The sequence below is a fragment of the Toxotes jaculatrix genome, chromosome 21 (assembly GCF_017976425.1).
Source record: "Toxotes jaculatrix isolate fToxJac2 chromosome 21, fToxJac2.pri, whole genome shotgun sequence".
NCBI lineage: Eukaryota > Metazoa > Chordata > Actinopteri > Toxotidae > Toxotes > Toxotes jaculatrix.
This window is the reverse complement of record NC_054414.1, coordinates 17,099,449-17,126,142: the sequence shown is the minus strand read 5'-3', so window position 1 is coordinate 17,126,142 and position 26,694 is coordinate 17,099,449. Positions and strand designations below refer to the sequence as shown.

The window sequence follows — 26,694 nt, the reverse complement described above, 5'->3', positions numbered from 1 at the left end:
GCTTGCAGCTGTATGGGCTTGTCCTTTGCAAATGAAAAGTCTCCACTGTAGCTCGACTGTGGGATCTTCAGTACTCTACCCCTTGGTGGCACTTAGTGTAATGTAAATATAATGCACTTGTATGTGTAAAGCACGTAGTCTGGTGTGAATGCAGAATGTCCTGTGTTGGATGCCCTACAACAGAATGCAATAAAACCTTTTAAGGATTAGCCAGTTTTTTTATGAAATGAAAAGATTAATGGCCTTGGTGACAGACTCCATACACAGCACCGGGGCTTGTGTCAGGCTTCTCAAACAGTGGCTTGTTTTTAAGGTAAAGGAGTGGTCTACTGCTGCTTAGCCTCCAGTCACCAAAATATGTTCTTGTTCAGGCATGAGAGTTCATTGTGTTAGCAGTCAGAACACAGAGTCCCCTCTGAGTCTGTCTAAAAATACCTCATACCACCTCTGCCCCAAACTACCCACCAAGGGGCAGGAATAAAGAGGAGCTGCGTGAGGCTCGGTGAGTAAACATGCGAAACATGCAGCACACACACAGAGCTAAATACATTTCTCTGCAGTACACTCACTCTGTAAACATAAAAGCATGAAAGAATAAACTCTTAGTTCAGGCAATATTAGGAAGAAACTAAGTACATTTACTTGAATACAATACTTAGAATATAAGTAGAAGTTTGAGGTAAACTGAATTCTAAATTCCATTTCTAATCTACTGCATTGCAGAAGTAAATGTACTTTTTACTCCACTACATTTCTCTGACAGCTACAGTTACTGGTTAATTTGCACAGTCAGATAATTAATGAAAAGTCTAACATAATAATAAATAAATGTTAATGCATGGTATCCATCCGTATATAGGGTAGTTAATGTAGCTCCATCTTTAGCAGCTGCAGTATGAAAGGGATGCTCAGACGTTTATGCATCAATAATTATAATCATCAGTGAATTCAGGCAACTGTTGGAGCCTCAGAGATGAGTCTGGTGCATATGCTACTATATCATCTTTTAATAAAAATTATTGGATCTTGAATAATGATGAATTTGCAAAAGGTCCCAACTGATTCATGTGCTTAGGAAAGATCCATGAACTTTCTTTGCTCTTCCTCTTTAGCTTCCATGTCCACGTTCTTTTGTATAAAATATATTTCCAAACAATGTGTTTTCCAAGATAAGAGACTTGAAGGAAGCATTCCTGATACAGTTGCTCGATAACTTTTTTTTTTTTTTTTTTAAAACACTGCCAGTCTTCTCCTCAAGGTCAGGGTCAGCCATTTTCACAGTGGGTGACAGGAAGCCAGAGGGACTGCCATTTCTAAATGCCTAATGAGCCTCTAATTGATATCCAGCTGAAAACCCCACAGAGTGTTAATGCCAGTTCCAAGGAAACTATATTATGTCTCCTCTTCATTTAGCCAACAAGACATAGGAGGCCCTGAAGCATACATTTTTAACATGGGGTCACAGAGGTAATGAGAGTTAATGACACAGAGGTTTCCACTATGTTAGATAACACAAACACACACACACACACACAAACACACACACACATTTATACATAAATCTAGATCTAGACATAAAGAGAGAAACACATTTCACTCGAGGCTCCACTGTCACATTAGTTGCAGTATTAAGGGCAGAGTAATATTCCCATCATCTCCCTCTCTTTTGTGAGATGTAGCTGCTGTAATGAGATGGATTTTAAGAAAAGGGGGTAATCTTAGGCAATGCTTCAGACCAGCTCCCTAACCATATCCCATTCTCAACGCTTCGAAGGCTCCGGTCCTCTCTGCCTGGACAGCTTTCAGACTGTATTTGCCCAAACGTCTCATTCATCTTGATCAACGCTGAATAAGATCAAGCTTGAGCTCAGAATAGCAGTGACTGTAAAGCATCTGCTGACTTTTTATGCTTTGTTGAGTGTAGACTGACAGATGACACGTGTTTGTTAAGAAGGTTAGTTTGTTTAAAGCTGGGCCCTGTTAATTCAGTGTGCTCGGATAAAGGCTTGACACACTGTCATTCAAACCTGTACCTGCCACTTAAAGCACAGACAGCTGCTGAGCTGCTGCTCAGATGTTCTATTTTTGTTTCCTGTGATAAAATGGCACATTTCAGGCTGGTTTGTTAAAGTATGTGTAAGTGTTGGTGGTGGTTGTATTTTTTTTAAAACCTCTCTGTCTGGATGCCACAGAATCCTGGTGTGTTATTCAAACTCTTCATGGTGAGACCCGGCTGGTTGATGAGTAGACGTTTGTTAGAAGCGTCACCTCTGCTACATTCATTCATTCATATGGTGAATGTGAACAGGTGATACAGTGAACTGCCTGCAAAGTAGCAGTGGAGACCCAGCATTCATTCGCAACGAGACATGAGTGAATTGCCTCTGAAAACATTGTCAGACTAGAAGGCAACATGGGAATGCAAAAAAAAAAAAAAAGTTGTTGAAAGTTGAAAAATGTTAATTAACTTTATGCAAATGACAACAAAATTCACCTGAAAGCTCAGACGTGTGGGTGGCTCAGGAAGTTTAGTCTTTACCTGCTTTCAAGACATGTCTGTGGAGGAGAAGTTTGTTGTTGTAGTTTCTGGAATTGCTTATTTGCTTGTCCCTTACATTCAGAAGTAGATACTAGCAACAAGGTTGTTTATTTACAGAGTTTGCCAATGAGAGAGGACACAGCGATGAAGCGGCGGAGGCGATATTTTTGTGTGATTTGTTCAGTCATGTCTTCAGTGTAATATGCTGTCCTCTGTCTTTAAAATTTAGTCCTGGTGTGTGTTCACATAAACGCACAGGCTTTCAGTGTGGGAGGATTTTCATGGAGGATACCTTTTGATTTTCTGTTTTCATTGGCCAATTTACTGCCTTTTGTATGACTTCAGACTGAGACATGGAATAAAGACAGTATTGATTGTGCACTTAATTTAGTCTGCAATACACAATTACAGGACTGTGGCTTGTTTTCTTGATCTCCTGTCTTGGCCAATATAATGTAAATGAAGTGGTGATAACAAAGGTGGGTGATTTTTCTTTTTTATATCACGTAAGTAATAGCCCTGCGGTGCCCTGTGTTTTATTTCTCAGACCTTTGGCAAATAGAAAATATGGTCAGTGGAGAACTCAGACACCTTGCTGTGAGCGTGGAGTCTGGTCTAAGCAGGCCAATTTGTCTGAGTGCCCATTTCTCCAACTGGCAGGAAGAGTCTCAGAGCAGTGGTTTCTTCATGATGTGCAGCAGTACACTTCAGCAAATGATTAAGAGGCAAACATGGACTGATAGACTTTACACAGAGGCATTTGTATTACATGAAAGCTTAAACACTCTTGGCCTCTGAGTAGGAGATGAGAGGGAACACTTAAATGCCATATTTATCAGTGAAATGGGGGTTTAGTGTGTTGGTCGCATAATTTGTTTTGATCTAATTTCTGGCCTTTTCAGTTAATAATACACACACCCAGTGGACAAAGGAGAATTATGCATTCTGTCATGTGATTGAGATTCAAATGGGCTTTCTATAGGGCAGAGATTTCTGTGGATGTTTTTTTTTTTTTTTTTTTTTTAAGTATTTCGTGCCAGTTTTTGCTCCAACAACCCGTATCGTCGTAAACCAGACGAAGAGCACAGGGAGGTGCTTTGCTCTTGCTTCTCTTCTAATCATCATCTGCTGGGGCGGACAGCTGCCCGGCCTTTGTTGACCCTAGCTTCAAGTGACAAGGCAAGCTGACCTCGGAAAATGTTCTGTCCGTTCTTTCTTTTTGTGGCCTGCGCGATATTCCTTTAACCCCAAACCGTTATCTTCTCCAGTAAAACTCTTTCACTTACACATAAAAACTTGCACAAGCGAGAAAATTCCAAGAAAATCCAAAACAAACAAGAATAGTTTTGGATTGAGGAGATAGCATTTCATTTAAAGTAGACTGTGTGGGATTTCACAAACTTTCTATATTTGCTTTAAATAAAAAAAGAAGAAAAACAGCCAAGTGTTGCCCAAAGCATCACAGACGCTGTTTAAATTCGTCCTCCAAGTGTGCAAAGAGCAAAAATATTTCAAAAAATCAAACTGAGAATAACGGAGGTATGACTCTATTAATGTAACTTATTTAGACTCCCATTGGTTTGGCTCAGCTTAATTAATGTGTCGGCAATTCAGTGTAAAATTCATATTAAGTCTTGTAAAGTGTTCCCTGCAGAGAGCTATGTGCAAACTATAATTAGAAAATGAAAAAAGTCCATGTGACTCCCTCAAGCAAACTTGATTATGGTGTTGAAGTTTGTCTGACGACCTCTTTTGTGCACAAATGACATTCTGATTCCTTTCAAAATTTACGTCTTAGTTGCCCTTTGTGAATCAGAGGAAATCACTGACATTGCCAAGTCTGAAACAGAGACTCTGAAGCTTGAGTGAATTTATTCAAAGTCAGATTCACTGGGATATTTTTTTGGTGTTTAAAGTAAGTATGTAATTGCCTGATGATTTTATTTCAGTTTACATCTCTCTATTTTTCCCTAATTTTAGTGTTTCTCCCACTCAGAAATTTCAGTACCCTTCTCCCACTTAATGACATAATGATACATTTGGTCAGTCAGAGTGCTTAGTGACTGCGTGGCTCTACAGCTCAGCTCTGAATGCAGTACTTTATGTCAGATGTACCCCCCCCCGAAGAGAGTGACAACTGTCTACTGTCCCAGTCTGCCCTTTGACAACCAGCCCTTGTAGCCACCCCAGACAGCCCTGTTTGCATCACCAACCGCTGTTTGTGTTCACTGTTGGAAAAAGATCATCAACAGTGAACAGAGGGAACAGTGACAGGCCAGGCCATCCGCTGCATACACTTGCCACTCCACTGAGCCGGATGTCAAATTGCGTCTGCCGTTTCTGCTGTGTGTCAATACAGGGCTCTTTCGGTCCGTTGCTCGCCTTGAGTTAAAGTTTTTTTTTATTTCACTGTGGTTGCCTTTGTAGAGAACTGTTGGGTGTCCCCTCTGGAGAGGGATCGGGGCCGTGGTTCCGCACAGCGAAATGTAGCGCCTCACTGCCCTCAAAGCCGGATTTGGAGACCTGCCTGCTGTCTGCTCATGGTGAGTCATCTCTCAGGTTTCACGGCACTTGAACCTGTGTTTCTTGCTGGGACTTCTTTACACCTATTGATGCATCACCCCAAGGTCGTTGCATGAAGCAACGTTCACAGAACAATAGCTATATTCTTAACGGCGTGTTTTGCAAGTAGGGCCACGGATAAGAAAACATGTATGTTCCTCTTCTGCCTTTCGAAGCACACACGTTTGTTCTTTGTGTGGTGATTCTGATGGATGCACATATAACTGTGATTGACTTGTTTAAAACATGTCATGTAACGCAGGTTGTGCATGTCTTAAATATAGCATCTTAACGTTTCGTCGCTTGTTAAATATACTACATGGCATCAGGCAGAAGAAGCTTGTTAACATGATGGTAAAAATGGACCAGAAATAACATTTACTTTTTCATTTGCTATTTTTCTAAATTAATTTAAGCACAAGCTTTCTCATTATTCAAGATAATTAAGAAACTTATTTTGATTGCTTATCAGCAGCGCAGCAGAATTTAAAATAGTGTTTTCCCTCAGCAGACTGGTCAGCTTAATGTTCTGCATATTCACTTGCTAGTCAGCCGTTCGTATTTAGTAGCGATGCATATTTTTGGGAGAGTACTGCATAACAGATTCATGTTGCCGGCATCTGTTTTCATTGTACATTTTTACAATAAGTTCAGTGGAGGTGCTGTCACCTCTTCAAGAAGCTGTCTGTCAGAAATACCCTTATTCTTAAGAACAGTACTGATGAGTGTGTTGGTTTGGGGCCATATGCAATTACTGTGTGACTGGCCGGCCATGAAATTGTTGTTTGGCTGTGAAATAGATCCAAAGTCATTTTATAAGAAAGAGTTCTTCTGATGCTGCCGTAGTCCAAAAGAATATGACCGTGGCAGCACCAGGAGTTGCTTAACCAGTAAATAAGGAGAAGAAGTTTAAAAAAGAATCTGCAGGTGACCTCTGTCATCTCATTACCAGGCTTTAACATTATCTTAACCATACATATTGTGTCTGTAGCCCGTAGTTTTTCAAGTGTGTGTCTGAGGATGAACAGCTTCTGTCAGCTGTTAAAGGCAGAGTGGAGCTCCCAGGCTGCAGAGAGGTATGCAGAGTGACAGTTGCTGGCTCACATGCATGCAGCTGTGGCCTGTAAGATGCGGGCCGGCAAATGGAGTGGAAGAGCAGTCTCATTAAACTCTGGCTCTCCTCTGAGAAAGAGGCTAACAGCTCTGAATGCTGGCCTCTCACTCCCCGGCTGAAAATGCTGACACAAATTTTTGTCTGACTAAAATGCCTTCTGACCGCATGACACTGGCTCTTTTCTTCCTCTGAGATTCCACGGCTGTAAAGCCTGGCCTACACAAAAGAGACACAGTCTGCAAGTGCTGCTTAGGAGATGGCATAAATTATAATCATACCATAAACTGGCTCAAAGGTCGGCATTACTCACATTTTAGAGGGTGAGGAAGGAATTTCTTTGTTTGAGCAGTTAATTGGGTTTATAAGCGTAAAAACCTTTCATTTTTTCATTTCCTGCACATTAAATGTCCTGGGAAACAAATGAGTTTTGTTCTGCTAGCCTTTCGGTCGTGTTTAACAGCTTCACATGTACGTATGTTCCTCAGCATCTATTCAGAGATACAAATCCTGTAATTTGCATGTGTTCTGGGCCGGAGAAAGGCCGCCTTGTCCCTTTTGGCCCGCAGCGTGGATCTGTCAGTTTGTGATTGACGTGGCGTGGCTCCTGTGTTGGTCACTGGTGCGGAGATGCAGAAACATGACAGTGTCTCTGGGCACATAAAGCACTGCTTTTTACTCCTCCAATTGAGCGTGTCATCAAATGTGATTTGCTGTTAACCTCTAGAAGCTTTTGGTGGTGGTGGTTTGCAGTGTGTTTTTTGACATGGAGAAGCTGTAGTTACTAATTTCCACATGCCTCAGCTCCCTCTGACAGTAAAGCCACTGCATGCATAGGCTTTCTTCCAGTAATATTAGTCATGCTTTGACCAATCAGATGCTTTAGGCGGCAAATCTCTGGTGAGTGCTGGAGGGAATGATGATGAGAACGATCAGTGTTGTCTAGTTGCTGAACGGGATCTGAAGAAGATGGTAGCTCCCCAGTGGGGTGTGTGGGTGTTTCGCTACAGCCCACAGCTACTGAAGGGGAGTTGTGTCAAGTCTGACACGCCGAAACCCACAAACGCCAACACTGACAGCCAGTTGTGACGAAAACCAATTTACGGGCAAAATAAATTCTGTTTGAATTGTGGGGGAGCTGTCCTCCCTGGCTTTATCTTGCTGCTTCAGTTTTTTAGTCATCCTTGTGTGGTGGTAGGTAGGCTACTTTCTCTTTGGGCTCTGTTAGGACTTGTCATCACACATCCACCGAAGACTCGGAGCAGATGCAGTAAGACTTTATTTTTCCAAATAGCTGGAATGTTTGAGTAACATGATGCAGGTACCATTACGTTGTTGCTGTGTCTGAAACATAACACAGAAATCACGGACTTGAATGACTAAATGGCCCAAGATAGATGGATAAGGGCTGAGGTTTGCCAAAGAGCCTTTGTAGTTGCTCTGATTTTGCAGATGGCCTAGTGCAGCATGTCACATGCACATATCTCTGTCGTGTCTAGGGTAAAACACTCAGACAGATCTTGTCTAGATACATGGGTGACACATGGGCAAAACTCTCACCCACAGAAACCTTGGCTCAGTTTCTGGTAAGAATATCTCTGGATTAGTCAGCCATTCCAGTTAGCACTGTTGGCTGTTTAATCGGAATCCAGTCAGGGGTTGTTTTCTTGTCACTGCGCTCATGACTCCCTCTGTGTGGTGGGATCTGGGCTGAATTGCACGAACTTTCAGGATAACCTAAACGTCCCCTGTGAAGAAGCTGGCAGGTGAAAAAAAAACAAAAAAAACAAAAAGAAAAAGCTGGCTGGTGACAGCATCATGTTTGCCTGGGGCACAAGCAACCAACCAACTAGTGGTTTTAATTTAATACGTGTTCTGTCACATCTCAAAAACATGCTGCTGCTTTAAAGACAAATGCTCTACAGTGTCTGATGGCTTGTATGCTTATAGCTATAAGCTAGTCTAATTGTCATACAGCTCATTAAAACATTTCAGGCTGGTGGCTTTGAGGCTGGACACATTGGTTAGCTCTGGACTCAGTGGCTTGAGATGGGAGGCAGCTGCGTTGGCTTTGAGCAGAGAATCGCTCATTCAGTGGGAAATAATGAAAAAGCTTCAAGAGGCTTTTTATGCCATTTGCCCTGTGAGGAATTCTGTATTTGTCTTATCAATAGAAGCCGCAACGGGCAGAATGTTAGTATATTAAAGGATAAGAATTATCATTGATAATATTTGAAGAAGAACATGTAATACCTCATAAATTTGCCATGGCTAATGCTTTCAGTCATTTCTTTTTAGAAAAATCCAGACTAGCATAGCTAAAAGCCATCAGTTTAACAACAGACTTCAACTGTCCATCTTAAAGCCATGCCATTAAGCATAATGGTGCCCGGCTTCCAGTCCACAGCACAGTAGCCAGGCTCCAGCGCAGGAAATGAAGGGCACAGAAATCAGTCTGCGCTAATGCATGGTTTGAGAAATAACACGGCACGAACGGCATGAAAAGCAAATCTGCATTGTAGTCCAGACCAAGCTGTGCCACAATTTCCTTCACATTTTTTCCTTCTTTCACTTCATGCATAATAATTGTGGGGGTAGAAGATATGGCCCCTGCAAAATTGTTGTGAAATAATTTTCATTCTGTCAGAACTGGGACTTCTTATTTTTACCACTCTGCTCAAAAATCCTGCCCTAAACCCACGTCAGTACGTCCTGTGCAATTTGTTGAGTTGTGTTTGGACTTAATGCAACAAGATCACAACATCTTGTGGGTATTTCTTGGTTTATCCAACCAAATGTGCAGCAAACCAGTAAGACTTTTCATGTTAAGGCTTATTCTGCCAAGTCAATCACATTTTCTTCATCTCCATCTCCGTATTTAGCATAATTAATGTGCGCATGGGATTGCAAATATGCTGCAGATGCAAAGGTAAACAGAGACATCAAGTTATCATCTGGGCTTTTGAGGAAATTCTTTAAAGTGATGTTCCTCTGGGATCTTGTATGCACAGGTTTGTTCAAAATCAGCTCCTCCCCTCTCATCTCTGCCAGCCATCATTGACAGCTGGGCCCAGCTAACAGCTGCCTCCCCATCCCCCAGAATCCAATGCATCAAAAAACAAAAAGAGTTGGCAGTGAGCGTGCTTTGTAGGAGCGCTAATTATTTTTTGTAAAGCCACAGTGAATTTGTGGGTGGTCCCTCTTGAACTGTGTCACAAGGTATATATTGGCCTTTTGAGTTAAGGTTGTTTCAGGTCAGTTCTCATTGTCCAAGTAATGCAGTAACAACGTTCACAAAAACAACAAGGATAAGGATAGTACAGGATAATAATAAATCTGATGAGGATAATAATGAATCTGATGAGGATAATAACAATGACGATGATTAAATGGACTGATTTTTGTTTTCTGTCCGACTTTGTGTTCAGACATTAGAGACATCCAGACTTCTGTGATATACACCTAACCAAAGCTAATGACCTCAGTGACACACATGACTTCTAAAGCCACCCACGCACACGGCAGACACACATGTGCAGACACACTGCCAATTACTTTGCCGACGAAGTGCTTGGCAGGGGTCCATTAAGAGAGTGTTTTCTCCAGGGAAGCCGGCTTCTCTAAAGTTCAGTAATGAAACCAAACCCTGAACCTACAATAGAACTTTTTTTCCCTGTTTTAGTTGGTTTAAGTGAGAGTTCATGGCACCTTTTATTCTGATCTTTAGCGGACAAGTTTCAAAGACACTGTTGGTAATTCTTGTAATGGACACCACATACGTTTGTGTATTTCAGTGTTAGTGTGTAGGAGTGACATGAACTTTATTTGTGACTATGGGTTTAGGCACACACTGATGAGTGTAACCAAAACAGACAGGCGTTACAAAAAGATTTTATATCACCTATAACTGACGTATGATATAAACTCTACTGGCTGTTGCATGGTCCCAACTGCTCAGCTGTAATTATTTAAATATGCATGTCTGTGTACCAGGAGTTCGACCCAACGTGGCTATTGACGGACTTTTAGAAGGTTATTTCTCCTCACTTATTCCATTCCATCGCCACAATCGCTCCCCACGGTCACACTGTTTCTACACTATTTACACTCACCGTAGGTTGTGTGTGTGTAAGGCTGACAATTTCTATCTCAGGAGGGCAACAGAGCTGAGTCTTTTTCTTTTGCTGATGTTGCCAAGGCCTGGCTCAGCCAGCTAATGTGGATGGTATAAGGCCTGATGAAAGGCTTACTCATCTTTCGGCCTATGACCTTTGGCAAAGGGGAGGGACTGGAGGTGACCCTGCGTCTTTCCATCTACATGATATCTCTGCACCCTCACCCAATTGGTTCTTTTTAATCATCTTCTGTCTTATTCGCAGCTTCACGTCTTCTTCTTGTGTGTGACGACACTCAGGCACACATGACACGCACACACACACACACGCCTTCTTGAAGATACATAGATAAATAGTGTGACGGATGTTCTGCAGACATTATCACCCAGGAGAGGATGCTGTATTCATAATAAGTATACTGCCTTGTTTAAGTGAAATTAATGTCGGTTAGACAGAATGAAGATGCTCTTTCTTGTATGTATAACACATTAATATTCACAACAGAGCCTCATCAGCACAGCACTTTGGGGAACTCGTGATAACACAAGACAAATAATTGTAATGTGACATGAAAACAATCAAAGTCATTTAATGAAATGACTTATGATATGAATCTCTCAATTAAAAGCCACTAAAACGCGTTGCTGCTGAAGTGAAAATGGCATGGATGATTGCCATAATATCTACAAGAGACTTAATGTCATCTTCAGACTGTCGCCGCACTTTCTGTCCTAATTTCTTTCAAACCAAGCTCATGGTGCCATGTGAGTGTAGGAGGAAACTGCGGCTCCAACACTCTGTGCCTGAGCCACTTGATTGACACATGGTACGATGGTGGCTGGAGCCTAACAGACATTTATTGGTGGTCATCAAATTGCCATCAGAGGTCAGTGGCCAGCTAACACACTAATTGGGTCTCGGTTTCCCGTGGTCTTGTCCGTGCTTTCAATCAAACAGCCTGACAGCAATCTGGTGGTGGGCTGAACTGGAAGAGCAAGTAATTTAAGATGTTTTCTCTCCCGCCCACGCTCCCTTCTATCCTTTGTACTGTCTTCTAAGTTCCAGATTCATAGGCACAAATAGCAACCCTGAAGGTATCCTTGCCCTTGTGAGGCACACTAATGTGTCTCTTCTTTGTGGTATTGTATTGCTGGCTCTGGAATGAATAGTTAGTCTGGATGAAAAGAGAAAAGTACATTTCCAAATCTTGAGATACATATGAGAAAAAATTAACTTAAGACACATCCCATTTGTAGCGACCAAACTACAGTTGCTTGTAGACCTAAATCCTTTTTTTGCTTTCCACAAGTAAGACTGATTACATTAAAAAACAGTAGTACAGTACATCCCTGGAACCCATCAGCGCCTTGTTTCACTGTTATATGAAGTCATTTGCCTGTTAAAAGCATGTGGATCACCTGCAGAGACTGTCTGTGGATGAGATGAAAGGAGATTAGAGAGGTGTTGCTAATTCACAGTGGACGAAGAAGTTCTCCACCGAGAGAATGTGAACACAATGGTGGTGTACATGGCAATACAGGATTGGAACAATGCATAATTCATCGGGAAACAGATTCATCTCCTATCCCAGTTAGTGTGCCTCTACTTCAGTGAAACTGTGCTTATATCGATGGCAGAGTAATTCACAGACTTATTTCCCCAGACATGAACAAAACCGAGGCTGTTGCCAACAATCACTTTTGACAATTGGACGCGTTTTTCTGTTGTATTTAAGTGTGGACAGGCACAGTCGTGGGCAGAAACTCATTTGGCCATCACCAGATGTCATTATGGGCATCCTTTCGACATACCTGAGCAACCCTGTTGCTTTCTTTTTTTTCTTTTTGGCTGGATGGCAATACCTTATTGATCTGTTCTGTTCTTGTCTTGTGGTTTTGAAACCATACCCACCCTCTGGATGTGTGATGACTCTCTGCCCATACCTGTGGGATGTGCTGGGTACATGGAGTCATTGTGGGTTTTCCTGACGTCACCGTCTCTATCTGTAGATGTCATAAATAGAAAGTATCAACACATAACCTCTTTGACTCATCGTCATTCGTTCTTTCACCTTCACCTGACTGTCAGTTAGAGATAACTAGTTCTGTTTCTTACACAGCAGTGAAATGAAAAATTAAAAACGTAATAAAAGGGACAAGTAGATAGATCAGCTTAGTATCCCTGAGAATTTCCATCCATATCAGACGACATTGTACTTCACGATTCATGCCCTGTGCCTTTTAATGAAGTAGTGTGCCCTTTATGTAGCCAAGAAAAAAATGACAGTGTGGATAAGAGTGCAGCGCTCCTGACTTTCATACAGGAAACAACAGTTCACATCCTGTCACAGAACTGCAGTTAAATCCTCCTTTTTAGTAACTAACCCACAATATTTCCCTAACCTTTACCCACTGTGTTGGTTGCCTAACCCTAACCTTGTTGTTTTTTTTTTTTATTATGAACATATTGTTTTATATTTGCCATAACCACAATTTTCACCTGACCTTAACCATGCAGTAGTTTCTCTGCATGAATCTCTGTGGTCTGGCATTTGGTGAAAAAAAAAGCAGGTTGAAGAATTCAGCTGTCATTGAATTTCACTTACAATAATAAAACAACATGCCATTTTTTTTGGTGAGCTGTGATTGGTTAGTAGCGTTGCTGCACTGCAACATAAGAAAATATATGACTGTTTTATTTAGTGGCTGTAAGCAGCAATGCAAGTCAAAGCAGCTGAGCTTTGCAAGTCAAAGTGGTGCGCCAGGCATTTTTTAAAAATGATGGTTGAAGCTTTGGCTTGTGGTGTGTAATGCATTTCAGCTGCAAATGTTGGTAACAACGGAGACATTAGACATTATTCCGTACAGATGCAGCGTCTCTGCTCTACTGCTCTTTGGTTTAAGTTCATTTCAGATGAGGGCAAATGTAACGCTGACAATTCACAAAGGAAACCAACCCTGGAATCCCCCCATGGCTTTACTTCAGTTAGACGTCATGCTAAGCCCATCAACCACTCAAGCTGCTCTTGATACACAATAGCTCCAGGCAAGGAAGCCCAGCACTCTATCAGACTCTGCTGCTCTAAGATAGATAGAACAGACCCCTGGCTATGTTACGTGTGGTCAAGCATTTTAAGTAAGTTAATTTAACTGGGGTCTGCACATCAACTTAAATAAGAGCCAACTTGTGTTAGTTGTTGTGTATCATGGTTTGTGTATCATCTGAGGGCCAGTTATGTCAGGCAGAGAGAACTGACCGTGTACAGGGAAGGACGGGCGATTACAACCAGCCTCAGGCTGGCACTGGACCTGTGTGACAGCTGGGCCAGGACAGGACGTGTGGGGATGTTATGAGAAGTAATCAAAGCCATTTTATGCTTAAAGTTGGAGTGCCTTTAAAAGTTACTAACAGATAGTACACCTTTGTGTGTTTTATCCATTTACAGCACCTTTTACAGCGGACAGGATTAGGGTCACTTGGCAGTAATCAGCAATATGTTACATGTCCTTAATTTAGATTGATTTTTTCCACCCTTTTATTCCCACTTTGGAGTGTGAAATAGACCTACACTGCAGTTCTTAATTGACTGGTAATTTGATTAAACGCCTTAATTTAGGAATAGGTGACGTGAAAGCACAAAAGTGAAACCATGTAGGTTTAAAAACTAGACCTTTTCAAGACTGGAGCCTCATGCTATCTCTTCTAAGTCTCACCACCCTCTGTGCAGGCACTCTATCAAACCTGTAGGCGGCAGCTCTACAGCAGCAAGGATGAGATCCCCCGCTGGCTTCCCACTGATGCACCAGAACAAATGTTTATGTCTTCTGACAAACACATTCCACAGTTAGTAGCTACTACTAATCAAATCCAGGGTCTGTGCAGTAGTGGGTGCCGCTGCACCACCTGTGTGCCCCATAGATTGACCTTTTCTGTTAAATTCAGCTTTAGTGTTGTTTTAGTTTTAGTGTTGTTAAACACTATAACAAGACTTCAGGGATGAATACTTCTGTCTAGACATTGTAATTCAGTTTTAGATGCACTTTTGCATGGAACCTCACCATTTTTTCCTCTGCTACCCTTTTGTCTCATGGAGTGGGATTACAGCAAACACAATCCCAGACTACATCCATCAAATGCCACTTACAGTCGCACGAGGAGATCCTACACTGACATCAATATAAACCACGATTAACAAGAAGATGAGGAGTGAATTAGACCAGGAGGTGCTACAGGACCACAGCCTGTTTAATTCTAAGAATTTAATTTCAGTGCCTGCCCAGATCAGAGACACCAGCTGATTTTAAATGCCTCCATCTCAATGCAAATGTGCGCTTCTGCCAATGTTGATTACCTGCCGTTAGCGGCCTTCTGCAGAATGACCTTCCCTCCTCATGTCGTGACTGTATTTGCCCCTTTAAGCTGCCTGTCAAACATTGAACCATTCTTCTTTCTGAAGCACTGGTCTATTTGTTTGAACAGGATCAGGGCGCCGGAGGCATACAAATGGGAGCCTCTGAGAGGATTTATGCAAAACAAAATTTTCTGTGTATTCAACAGGCTGGATGATGGACATCTCAGTGTCATATGTCAGCAACGAAGATGAAAGGCTATGATTTAGATTAGGTTCAGATTTATCTTTATTATTAGAATAACTGCTGGCACCTCCGCTCAGTGTGTCAATGCAGATGGTGAAGCAGCACTTCTAAATGGCCAGCAGGTGTAGCAGTGAGGTCTCTGAATGAAGAGGCCTGATGAAGAAGGGGAATGGAGGGAGGACTGGAAGCAGCAGTCACTGGGATTAATCAAACTGTCTCATTTAACCATCTCTCTCACTCGGCGAATCCAATATTTAACTCAGTGTTTGACCTTTAGCATCGTCATTTAGCTTCATTTGTTGGTAAGTGGTAAACTTTTAAGAATCTTAACCTTGTGAGATTTACTGAAAGTAATGTAGTATCAATGGAAGAGTCCCAGTTCTTTTAACATCACAATTAGGAAGATGCTGAGCAGCTCATTCATCTTCCAGTGTGTCCCTCTTTCTGCCGCCTCTGTGGCAAAGCTTCAGTCTGCACATTCACTGCTGCTCATCCACACAGCCCTGTGTTATTGTTCACAGCAGCAACCAAACAAGAGCGAGGGAGCAGTAAAGTAGCACATTCACAACATATTAAAATCAGAGTTCTGCTGCTCTTGTCATTTTGATGTCTGCAGGGAAAAATGCTTTTTCATTAATCACTGACAAATGCCTGCTTCCTCGCGTCTGCGCGAAGAAGACAGGTAACTGAACTTTAAAAAAAAAAAAACTGTGGTCATGCAGCTCTGAGAGGATAAATAGGTTTTATGCATTTAGATGATTTATTTCCTTCCGCAGTCTGGCTAGGGGAATTTTCTACACCTGCCTACATGGCTCACAGTATTTCATCCCATTATTTGGTCTTGCCGAGACATCCTCTAAAACAAACACGGGAAAATAAAGGCAATGAATTATGTCCTCCTTCATTTGGCTCTCTTTGACTCTGATAAAGGTTGACGTGCTATTTCAGTCGCTTCCTTTGAACAGATTTGAACATGAGAGTGAGAGAGGTCTAAGCTGGTTTAGACTGGGCATAGATTTGGTAATGAAACTGTGTGCCAGTTGGCCTGTGTAGGAGGACTTCTGTTTCCCCACAGGGAGATGACACAACCAAAGCACGTAATAATTCACTTGGTTATATGTAGGCCATGTCAGTGTGTTGGAGAAGAAATGCATTTAGTCCGACTTTGCCTGAGCAGTAAGGACATTAACAGACAGCCAGTGAGGACAACTTGTTGGCCCTAGTTCTATAACATTACTTCAAAAGATCAGAAGACGTGGAACCTACATATGTGAACATACTACTTTCGGGGGCTCTGGGGAACCCGAAACTTGTGCCAAATGTTGACTTTGCTCTTTAACGTTGAACCCTCGGGGCTGAGGTCACAGATGTTGTGCTGACAGGAGGGACTCATGTGTCAATGGAGAGCAGAACGGTAACTATAACAGTAACAGGTGCCGCTAACGGCCAGTGGTAACTAAAGATTACGCTTTATAGAAACATTTAGTAGTTTAAATAAGTTTACTTGCAAATTCTGGATCGGTTTTAGATGAAGTATGGTACTGTGATGTGGTTCTTGGTTCCCAGTGGCAACAACAAAGGCCTCCATATTGACTGTGGCTGAGGTTCATGGGTATTGTAGGACTTAGAGCCTTGACTTCTCAGAAACATAGCTGAAATAATTAAAACTTCATTGCCATGACATAAACCCATAGTATTTTTAAATTAACCCAGAGACTCTCATATTTGAATGTTGAGTAATGTTGAGGATATCTTTAAAACTTTTACTTTTGAACATACCGTATGTTCCATGAAGAACTTGTAATAAAGAGCTGAGGAGCTGTCAGACATCAATCTTGGTCACCCTGAGACCAACTGTCTCATCTGTGACTGATCATACCCTTGTATGGTGCATCATGATACAGATATCACCACCACGTCCTGCAAAGCAATGAGTGCGGAGGCATTAATCTAGATTAATAAATAATCTACCACAGGGTGGGAGTAAAACTTTGTTACCAGCAACCTTAAGTGGTTTCTGCATCGCCCTGTGCAACTCTCACCTTGTGAGCCGGGCACTGACACTTCCCCTTATTGATATCAGTGTGATTTATGGAACTCTGCTCCCCTGGCCATCCTCAAACTGGAGATGGGAATGTGATTTATCCCTGTCTTATGCTGCTGGGTGTCTACTGCTGGCGAGATGAGGGAGGAGGCTCTGACTGAATGAGCCTCCAGCTTGAGTCCAGCTTTTAGTTTTATTTTCTCTGGTGTGTTTTAGAGACGCGCTTCTGCACCAGGATTTTGTTGTAATGAACAGGTGCATGAACCCTGACAGCAAGAATGTGTATAGAAACAAATGGAGGAAATCAGAGGATTGTGGATGACTCGGCTTCAATTATACTGCAGTGCTTTCTCTACCACTGTTCTTATTTAATATCTCAATATCCGCCCTGTTAAAAAAAAATAAAAAAGTACAATGCTCCATCTCAATTTAAACCCTCCTTCTGCTTTGTGACTGCTGTAACTTCTGTGTTATAGGTAATCACAGTAAGAGCACTCCCATGGGAAATGTGTGTCCTCTCTAATTCTATGATTGTGTCTGTGTGGTTTCCTCTCACATGAGTTTTAATTTGGAGCCCAGGGGTAACATGAGACAAATCCTATTGTGTGCCCTGCCACACTGGCCTTTGCCATCACTGGCCCCATTAAAGGATACTTTATTGATTGTAAATAAGCTTTCTAATTAATGGAGTATTACGGCGGTTCTCTGTCCAGGGGCATGGGGGTCTGCACCTGCTACCAGTTAGATTTTTTTTTTTTTTTATGTTTAAAAATTTAGATGAGGCTTAGTGATTAAAAATGTAATTCATCCTACAAGAGGGATGCAGTATGAAGAGAACTAAGCTATAATCCTCTAATAATGACAAAGCAATTCTTCAAGCAAAGCTTATAGCTAAACCTACATCTTTAATGGGTAAGGCTGGTAATGCAGCATCAAGTTTAAATCTGTCGAGCTCAAAAGGCAAATCGGAGACCTTTCTTCTTCTTTTTTTTTTCTTTGTTAATTCAGCCTCAGTGAACCATGCTTACAAATGAACCCAAGCTCTGTCTGTGTTTTATTTTTCATCAGAACAAACAAGTGTGCCGCTCTGGGTGACCAGAGCAGATGAAAGTGGCTCGTCATGCAGGGCTGGTGAATGTGCCTTTAAGTGGTTTTTAACACACTGGAGGAGCATTATGCCCGAGCTGTGGAAGAGCCTGAGATGGGCTGCATCCGCTTACGCACATTATCTGTGAGAGCATGCTGCTTCTTGGCTTTCCTTCACAAAGGCCGGTACACAGGGTCAGAGAGAGTGGGAATGAGAGATGTGTATGCTTACACCCTCAGATGAAACATTGCTTCAGCTGTGTATACGCATGCATTTTTGTGTGCGTGCCTGTCCCTCTCTGGCGACCTGCAGGTCTGTGTCTGTGTGTGCGTGTCCGTGTGTGTCTGTGTGTGTGCGCGCGCGTACTTGCCTACTCAGTATCCTGTCCTCTAAGATTTCCAACATTGATTGCCTCCTCTAGAAACAGACAACAGTATCCCTCCCTATTTTCTGCTCTAGCAGTGAGTAAACCGCCATAGCCTTGCCTGGTTAGCTCACTGCTGTACATATGGACGTGGATTTATTGGTCTGGAGTATGAAGTCCTCTGTATTTCAGCTGCACTGTGCAGAGCCGATATGAAGCTACAGTGTGTATTTACTGAGTCATGGCTTTTTAAGATTTTGATTTAGTATTATTATAATCACAGAATACCTTCTGGCCTGTAGGCTAACCTGACCAGACATAATAGGCTGCTCCCTGCTCATATTTCATACTGAGGTGACGTTGCGGTGAGTTGCACAGACACTTGCGTAGATGCCCCTGCGCAGCCTTGGCTCTATCTCTGGAGATGAGCGTGCATGCCAATAGATCTGACCCACTGCCACCTTACACTCTCTTACCACTGTCTACATCTTGTCATGGGAAAGCACATGATTCATACCAATGAATGGATTTCAGACAGGGGGAAAGGCTTGTGTGGTTCTACATGATAAAACGGCCCCTCATTACTGGAGTGTTTATTGAAGCCGCCGAAAATCATTTCCCAGTGACAGTTGTTAGAAAATGTGTGGGGTAGAAAAGTGTTATTTTCAAGGAAATATACTGAATTCTTTGTTGATGGTAATTAACAGCGTGAATTAGCTCTTAATAAATAAGCTTGGATAGTAAAAAAAAATCAGGATTATTCCAGTCTGCCCACACCGTGATGTAGCCATTCATGGCATGTGTCACTGCTCAGCCACCTTGAACTGGAATTGCTGCTTTTGATGTGACTAATGCTTTTCATCTATCCCTCTGGTAGGTGTAAGGATCACTTGTGTCACTTTATCATAAAGCAGCTGTAATGATTGCTGTGATTAAGCTGCCTTTTAACTAGTTTTTTTCCCACAGCTTGAGCGACCCGATTAATGAAATTGAGGTTGACTGTAGAACTCTAGACCTTTATCGCACATTCTACAGATACATTTACAGATTTTACAGTCAGAAAAGCAAAAATTAGACAAATAATAAAATACTAAATTAATAAAAGGATTCTCATGGAAGAGGCCACATTTTAGGGTTTGCATGAGCCATTGCTATTGGTGTTACTAACCCCATTATTTCCATTCATTTAGCCGTTGGTGTAATGAAACCAGATAATTTCTTAATGTCAGTTCTTCCAGTATCATACAATCACTGTCACCAGCAAACGTGGGAATGTGCTGGGAAATTAACCTTTAGCATATCCAGGATTTTATCAGTAAACCTTCTTTAAAAAGAGACAAGAGGCCATGTTGCCGCCTTGTTATATGATTATAAAATTATTACATTTTCTACCCTTTGTGTCACATGTAATTTAGTTCGCATAATTATGGCGAAAATCTCTAAATTAGAGCCATTTCATATCTTTTGAGGGGGAATTTGCTTGTAGCATCAGTTAACTCACTGCCGCAGCTCAGTTCCAGAGACAATCATATCATGTGCTGATAACACATTTATAATACACAGCCCTTTAGGAGGCTCTTAATACAATCTCACACACTCTTACGGTTTTCTTTACTTCGCCAGAGAACAGTTGCATCAGGGTCTGGGCCAAACATTACAGAGAAAAATGGCAGCCTTTCCTCGAAGATCCACTCATTCACATCAGGGCTCATTTTTTATTTAGAAGATCCCGTCGCAGTGGCTGGGTGATGCTGTACTGCTCTGTGAATGAGGTCAGGAATATAAATCAAAGTGTGTTTTTTATGAGCAGTGGAATTATTAGCCTGTGATACTAACTTAATGTGAAATTACGAACCTTACATCAAAACACAGATCACTAAAAATGCCACAACCCCGATTTGCATTGTCCCTAATTTGGCACAGGCATGTGTTAGCGACATTTACTGGCATTGTTACTGACTGGGGAGAGGGATGGTAAGTGCTGTCAAATGTGCTATTAGATGCATAATTATATCAGACATTAGGATCCTTTCGTCCTGCCACCGATACCCAGCAATTACTAATCTAGCTAGTCAGTCAGTCAGTGTCCTGCAGCTCGTCTTTCAACAGGAACAAGCAAGTGAGGGCACATTTCCTCCTGTATGTTTTAGATTTTATTGTTTGCCTACAAACCATTAAATGGGCGAACTCTAACCTCTCTAACCTCTAACATCTCTCTGACTTTTTTACAACGACACGTCGCATCAAGGTCACTTAGGTCCACTGAGATTTTTTTTCCTCTCCCACCTTGTTTGACAACTTCTGCTATGTTTTATTTGATATAATTCAACCTGTAGTCGTGAGAGATGGCGAGTGATCGTGCATGGCTCTTTTCATTCACAGCTCTTTCACCTTATCTAACACAGTGACCTGTGAGTGAATAACGCTGCAGTCACACAGTGCCTGATTTTCCCTGCTTCCTGTGTTTGAATCAACATTTTGCAAAAAAGAATGCTAATACATTATGAAAAAATCTGAATGGACCTTGATGGAAGAAGGGTTAGTAGTATCACCTCTCACATTCTTTCAAAACAAACAGCAAACACAGCTGGAGTCATTTCCAAAAAGCATCTGAAGTGATATGAGTTTGGCTCTGGTCTCATTTTGGCAGCTACACGAGCTCACCTCAATTTTCCCGTGTTATAGTTATAGTTGTTGTTGTTGTTGTTTTTGTTCAAATTGACTGCTCTTTCAGTTCTTTCTCTTTCTTTCTTTTCACTTGAGCTAAACTCAAAATGAGCAACTTCCAGGACTGCACTCAGTTTTCAATCTTTTTGAGACTTAGTGTAGACGACTTCATTTTACAAAAAGCCAGACAGACTCAGCCTGACGAAATCAAACATGTTTAGAAAAATTGTTTGGGGTTGGAGTTGTTGGAGGAGTCAAAGGTTCAACCTAAAAATAATCTGCACCTATAGTTGCGTGTCTTAGACCTGTCCCAACCAGTCTACCTACACCATTGGTCCAAGTTTAACTTGAGAAAGAGCAATCTTCCTAAGATGCTCTCAAAAATAGAACAAAAAAAAAAAACACACGTCTGGCTCAGTTTCATCCCACCTGACCATAATATCATGCATTGTCTTATTGTCATTGCCATTTCCCCAGTGTCCCTCGCACTGTCTGCACTATTGTGGTCCTATAGAAGCCTTTTAGACCTCCTCTCAGGGTCGGTGTGGGGGATTGTGAAAAACACTGGTTTAACAGGGTAGGGGGAGGACGGTGAGGAGAGCTTCTATGAGGTTGGGTTTTTGCAGAGTCACTCCTACCTAATGGAGAACATCTGCTGCCATGCTTTTTACCACCGGGACTCATAGCACAGATATGTGAAGTGAATTTTTGCCTCGCTTTAGATGCACACATTCACCACAGACAACCAACATAATGTGACCAACTTTACAGACGTTAGGTATAACTGTTAGCAAAAGTTTTTTGCTTAAGACTAAACATTTTTAACTGGCGCTCTTCTAGCACTGGAAATATTTTTTGCTAGTATATATAATATTGTTGATCCAAAAAATATTGAACCATCAATTGCAGGGTTGCAGGATATCCCCCATTTCAGTGTTTTCTGACACGACTTCCCATTAATTTCTTCTCTCTCCTGTCTTGACAATCTAGTTTTGATTTATTGCTCTGATGCTTTTAACTAAAGAGTTCTGTTTTTAACAGTGTTAGATCTCACAGCAGACACTTGGTCACGCTGCTCTCAGAAATATTAATATGCATTGTCTTTTCATTGCCCCGACAGATTTTTCTGTAGTCTGGTCCAGGGCATCTGCTGCAGTCATGTTCAGGAACAGCTTGAAGATGCTGCTGACGGGGGGGAAGGCCAACCGCAAGAGCCGCAGCAGTGGTGAGTCTGTCTTCCCATGCCAGCCACAAACAATGACGCATCTGCCTGTCAGCGCACAGAAGGTGTTCACTAGCTCTGTTGGTCTATTTTAGGAGGCAGGAACACGCAGCTCAGAAGATGAAATGTATTTTGGTTCTTAAAGAGTAATCTGCGACTCATGATGACCCCTTCAGACCTCTTCAGACCTGTTTTCTGCTTAAAATAGGACCAACCTTACTCATCAGTTCTGATGCTTCAGTAGCTGTGCCTCCTGTTGTGAGAACCTAAAACCAGTTTTCCACTGGCTCTTGAAGCATGCTTTGGCCATGAGTGTCATGCTGTACTATTAAGATTTCTGTTTCCATTATACATTCACAGTAGGGGACTTCTGAGCTGCCCTTGATTGTTTAGCCTCGAACAGCCTTAAGTTCGTGATTTCCGGCTCAGCCAAGCTCTCTTGACATCAGTTCAGTAGTTTTGTAGCCCTGGCCTGATATAGGTTTTATCGCTGTTTGTCACTGGAGATTTGTTTCACTCCGTTCCTGTTCCTTCCTTCATCTAACAGATAAGAACACCACTGTTTAACGATCGCTTTCCCGTGCTGTGCCATCAGCGCTGCAATAAAGGCCGGTTGATACTCGACTTGCAAAGCAAACTCAACACTTCCTGCAGCTGTTTTACAGTAAAAGCTTTCCACCAGTCAGCTGCTTCTTGCAGTTTGGGTGAGCCTCAGATTGCTCAATGGATCAATTGCAATTGATGCAGCAGTGGATTGTGCACACAGGAGAGTTTCAGTCACCACCATAAACTGTAGCAAACACTGCTGCTACTGTTAGCCACACTAGCTCATCAACTCATAATGGGGCAGTGACAATTTTAGCAAAAACATAAATTAACTAAAAGGAATTCATTGTTTTTTAATTGGTTCATCCATCCGTCCATTTCCTAATGCTTATTTGGGCCCAAGCCACATTGAATAAGTAATTATATTACTAGGAATTATTGCAGGCCTGATTGTCCCTACTGGCTTCTATGTTCATACATATAGTATGATCAGTGTGATCAAATATTAAATGTCATTGTTTGTGGTGTTAAAAAGCCTTAACTTGATTGCAGAGCTTCTCAGCATTCACTGTTTGAGACACTGCTGACAGCTAAATCAAAACCGTTTCTCTGTGTGGCACACCGACCAACCTGTGCAGCCCCTTTTCCCACAGTCAGGTGAAATAACTATTAAAAAGCAGTAGCCATGTTACTCTGAGGTCCTTGGGAAAACCACATGAAACCTTTTGTTCCTGCACATGCATTACTGTCACTCACGCCTTATAAAGCCCTCGCTCAGAGGAACTTTGCCTTTGATGTGGTATAATCTCAGCCAAAAGCAGCACTTGGGAGAGCTCTGACCGCTCATTTTGGAACTGTACAGTTGCTCTTATTTGAATCTAATACTTTTCGTGTTATTGCCAGGGCAATGCAACAACCTTCACTCTCTTAACTGTCTCCCCAGGATAGGGTCTTTATTAGTATGAAAATGTGCTTTCTGAGGGCTTTCGTTCAGCCAGCCACTTGATTTGCACAGATTAATTGATTTTATAAAGCCTGAAATATCCCACAGCATATTATGTCATTACCTCTTCCCTCAACTTAACCACTTGAGTGGTTAATGTGTTTATGAAAAATCAGTTTGAAACTTTTTTTGCAGTGGTTTTGGAGGCTTTTGCCACGTTGCGTTGATACAGTGAATTTCAAAAAATAGTAGCCCACTGACTGTTTGATTATTATTTACTTGTTTCACTGGATGTTTTGCAGAAATTAAGTAAACAGAGTAATCTATGTGCAGCTTTATTGGTTGTCATATCATGTGTAAAAAAAAAGCATTTGAGATGTTGCTCCTCGGCACCCAGTATTCAGTTTTTAAGTGTTATGATGTTCCTTTACTCTTTCTAGAGTTCAAGAGACCTATCTAGGCTGAAGTGACCTTGCTGCTAACAAAACCTACCCCCTCTCTGCTTTCAGTGTGTTTGTGTATTTATGTGCAAAGTGAAGAGTAGACCGAGTAGTACTGCATGATTGGAGTACACTCCAGTGTTTTGATATCTGTTGCTGTCACTTTGCAGGGAATCCTCTCCTCCCAGCAGACAAGTGCTGCTCTTTCAATCTGGCTTCTCCGCTGAAACATCTGTGCCTTGCAGTTTCCTACATACATGCTCGAACAGGCACGTGCACACGCTGCCACCACCATCCCTTTAAACTTTATTTAAAGGACGTTTGCCCCTCCCTCTCCAAGTATGTCGGAGAACCTACGGTAGCCTTCAGGTAACGTGAAAACGCATAAAGGCCCTCTTTGGAGCCAGTGTTTGGTTTGTCTGTTCTGGACGACTGTAAAAACATGCCAGAGCAACATGGTGGGGTCAGTGGAAGAAGACCCACTTCCTATGTAGATATGAAGGGCTCATTCTAAGCCAACAAAAACACAAGGATTCTTAATTTTCAGGTGATTGTACACTAATGAAGCATAATCATGAAAATTCACCCTAAATCCTACACACTGGCCCTTTAAACAAATAATTTACTCTTTTGTCAAGAGGGTGAGACTCAGAAATAAATACACACGGGCGTGCTTTCACTTAGCTGCTCCGTTCCTTCCAAGGACGTCCGAAGGACTGGTTGTAGAAACCCTGACTTATCAGCTTACGACAGACGGGGAGTGCTAGAAAGCCACATCCGTCTGCTGCTGCTGTGGGAGGAGCACTTGGCTCAGAAACTGCACCCTATATATGGATGCACTGGCTGCTGAAATTGGTGTTTGGTTCACATCTAAGATTGTGAGAAAAGATGGTCGTCCTCTGTGTTTGATGCAGCTACAAGCAAGCTTCAGGCTTCAGGAATGCCAGAGCTCCAAAGGGGAATAGGCACGCTAATCTGGAGACAACAGATGAGCCAGCTGTCCCTTGATCTGCACTGGAGAAATTGTTTGAGCCCCAAGTTACTAAGCTGGTGAATGGCATTTTTTAAATTGAATAACACAGATAAGCGGCTCTGATTGCGATGATGCAGGCATGTACAAATCTATGCCACGGCACACTCAGGGAATAGGCTGTTATCTTTTGGAAAACTACACTGTGCAGCCTGTTTTGTCCTCAGACACTATCATTAATAGTTGAGCCAGTCTGCAACTTGCTTCCATTCTTCTCAGTCCAGCTACTCTGTGATTAATCAGATGCCATTCAAGATCTGAAGTGAATGTTCACTTGAGAGCCTGTATAATCTCACACCCTGAGATTCAAGCTGTTTAAACAAAAAGGACAAATGTCTTAGAGTTTCTGCGGCAGAAGTGTTTAGATATCAGATACGCTCTTACTCTTTTCGCTAAGACACAGATCAGACTTCAACCAGTGTGTGTGTGTATGTAAGGCTTTCTTTCTGACAAAGAGGCCCACTGTTACTGTTGCCTGCGGCAGATCCATGTACAAGTACATCCGCCTGGAAAGCCAAAATGTGAACAAGAAGGAAAATGTCCCCTCCTGGTCTTAGATATTACATTGTGCTTTAAACTTTCTAGCTTGAAAATTGAGACGTGTGTAAGCATTTATTTCATTTTTGTGGTGTTATGGGTAAAATTTTGACTGCCATCTCCTTCTTGTTCCCATCAGGAGGGGCGGAGAAGTTGGTCTGGACTTGAAACAAAGTCAACAGCCTGACACCGCAATTACAGCGTTTGGCATTGGCTGATTGGAAAATGAGAAATGGGGTTGAAAGGTTGGGATGTCTGGACGGGGAGCTGTTGCATGACTAATAAGCACTGCGATGGGCTCGAGCGTGGCAGTTGACCAGACAAGATTTAGTTTACGAACATGTACACGTGCTCACCAAGAGTTGAAGTGAATTTGAATTAACAAGTTTTTGGTTCCCTAGTAGTAAAAGTATTTTAACATTATGACTTGAGTGTTATTTTTAAAGATATAATGTCTTTTATAATAGGCTGCCAATATACGGCTTCACTGTTTTATCCTACGAGACACATTTTCACTTCAGTTTTAGCAACTTCCATCCTGCATCATCAGCGCTACATGAACCCACGCGGGGTAATCAAATAGAAATGCAAGTCATGCTGCACTTCACTGCACCTTATGTTTTATTTATCTCTGCTGCTGTTCACAAAAAGAGAATGAAAAAAACAAACTGATTTTCAGCATTAATAGTCCCAGCTGTATACCTGGACCTTGTAATGTCATAAATGGTGACAAACAGACAGAAACGGGACAAAAAGAGACATGTTGTACTAATAAAAATACTCGGCTGTGTGGTTGCTGCATTTCACTCTCTTTCACTTTTTATTGGGGTACTGCTAAAGTACAGAGTAGGACACAAGCTGAATACACCTCTGATTGGTTTACTTTGCTTTC

At 41.9% G+C, this 26,694-nt stretch overlaps 1 protein-coding gene across 2 annotated transcripts in view; it reads left to right on the top strand.

The window, feature by feature from the left end:
- tanc2b (tetratricopeptide repeat, ankyrin repeat and coiled-coil containing 2b) overlaps positions 1–26,694 on the top strand; it is a 121,784-nt gene that overhangs the window by 7,854 nt on the left and 87,236 nt on the right. For both annotated transcript variants that reach the window (XM_041066507.1, XM_041066506.1), the window contains exons 2-3: positions 4,967–5,082; positions 22,205–22,309. In XM_041066507.1, coding sequence (XP_040922441.1) covers positions 22,243–22,309 — 67 coding nt within the window. In that variant the 5' untranslated portion in view covers positions 4,967–5,082; positions 22,205–22,242. The remainder of the gene's footprint in view (positions 1–4,966; positions 5,083–22,204; positions 22,310–26,694) is intronic.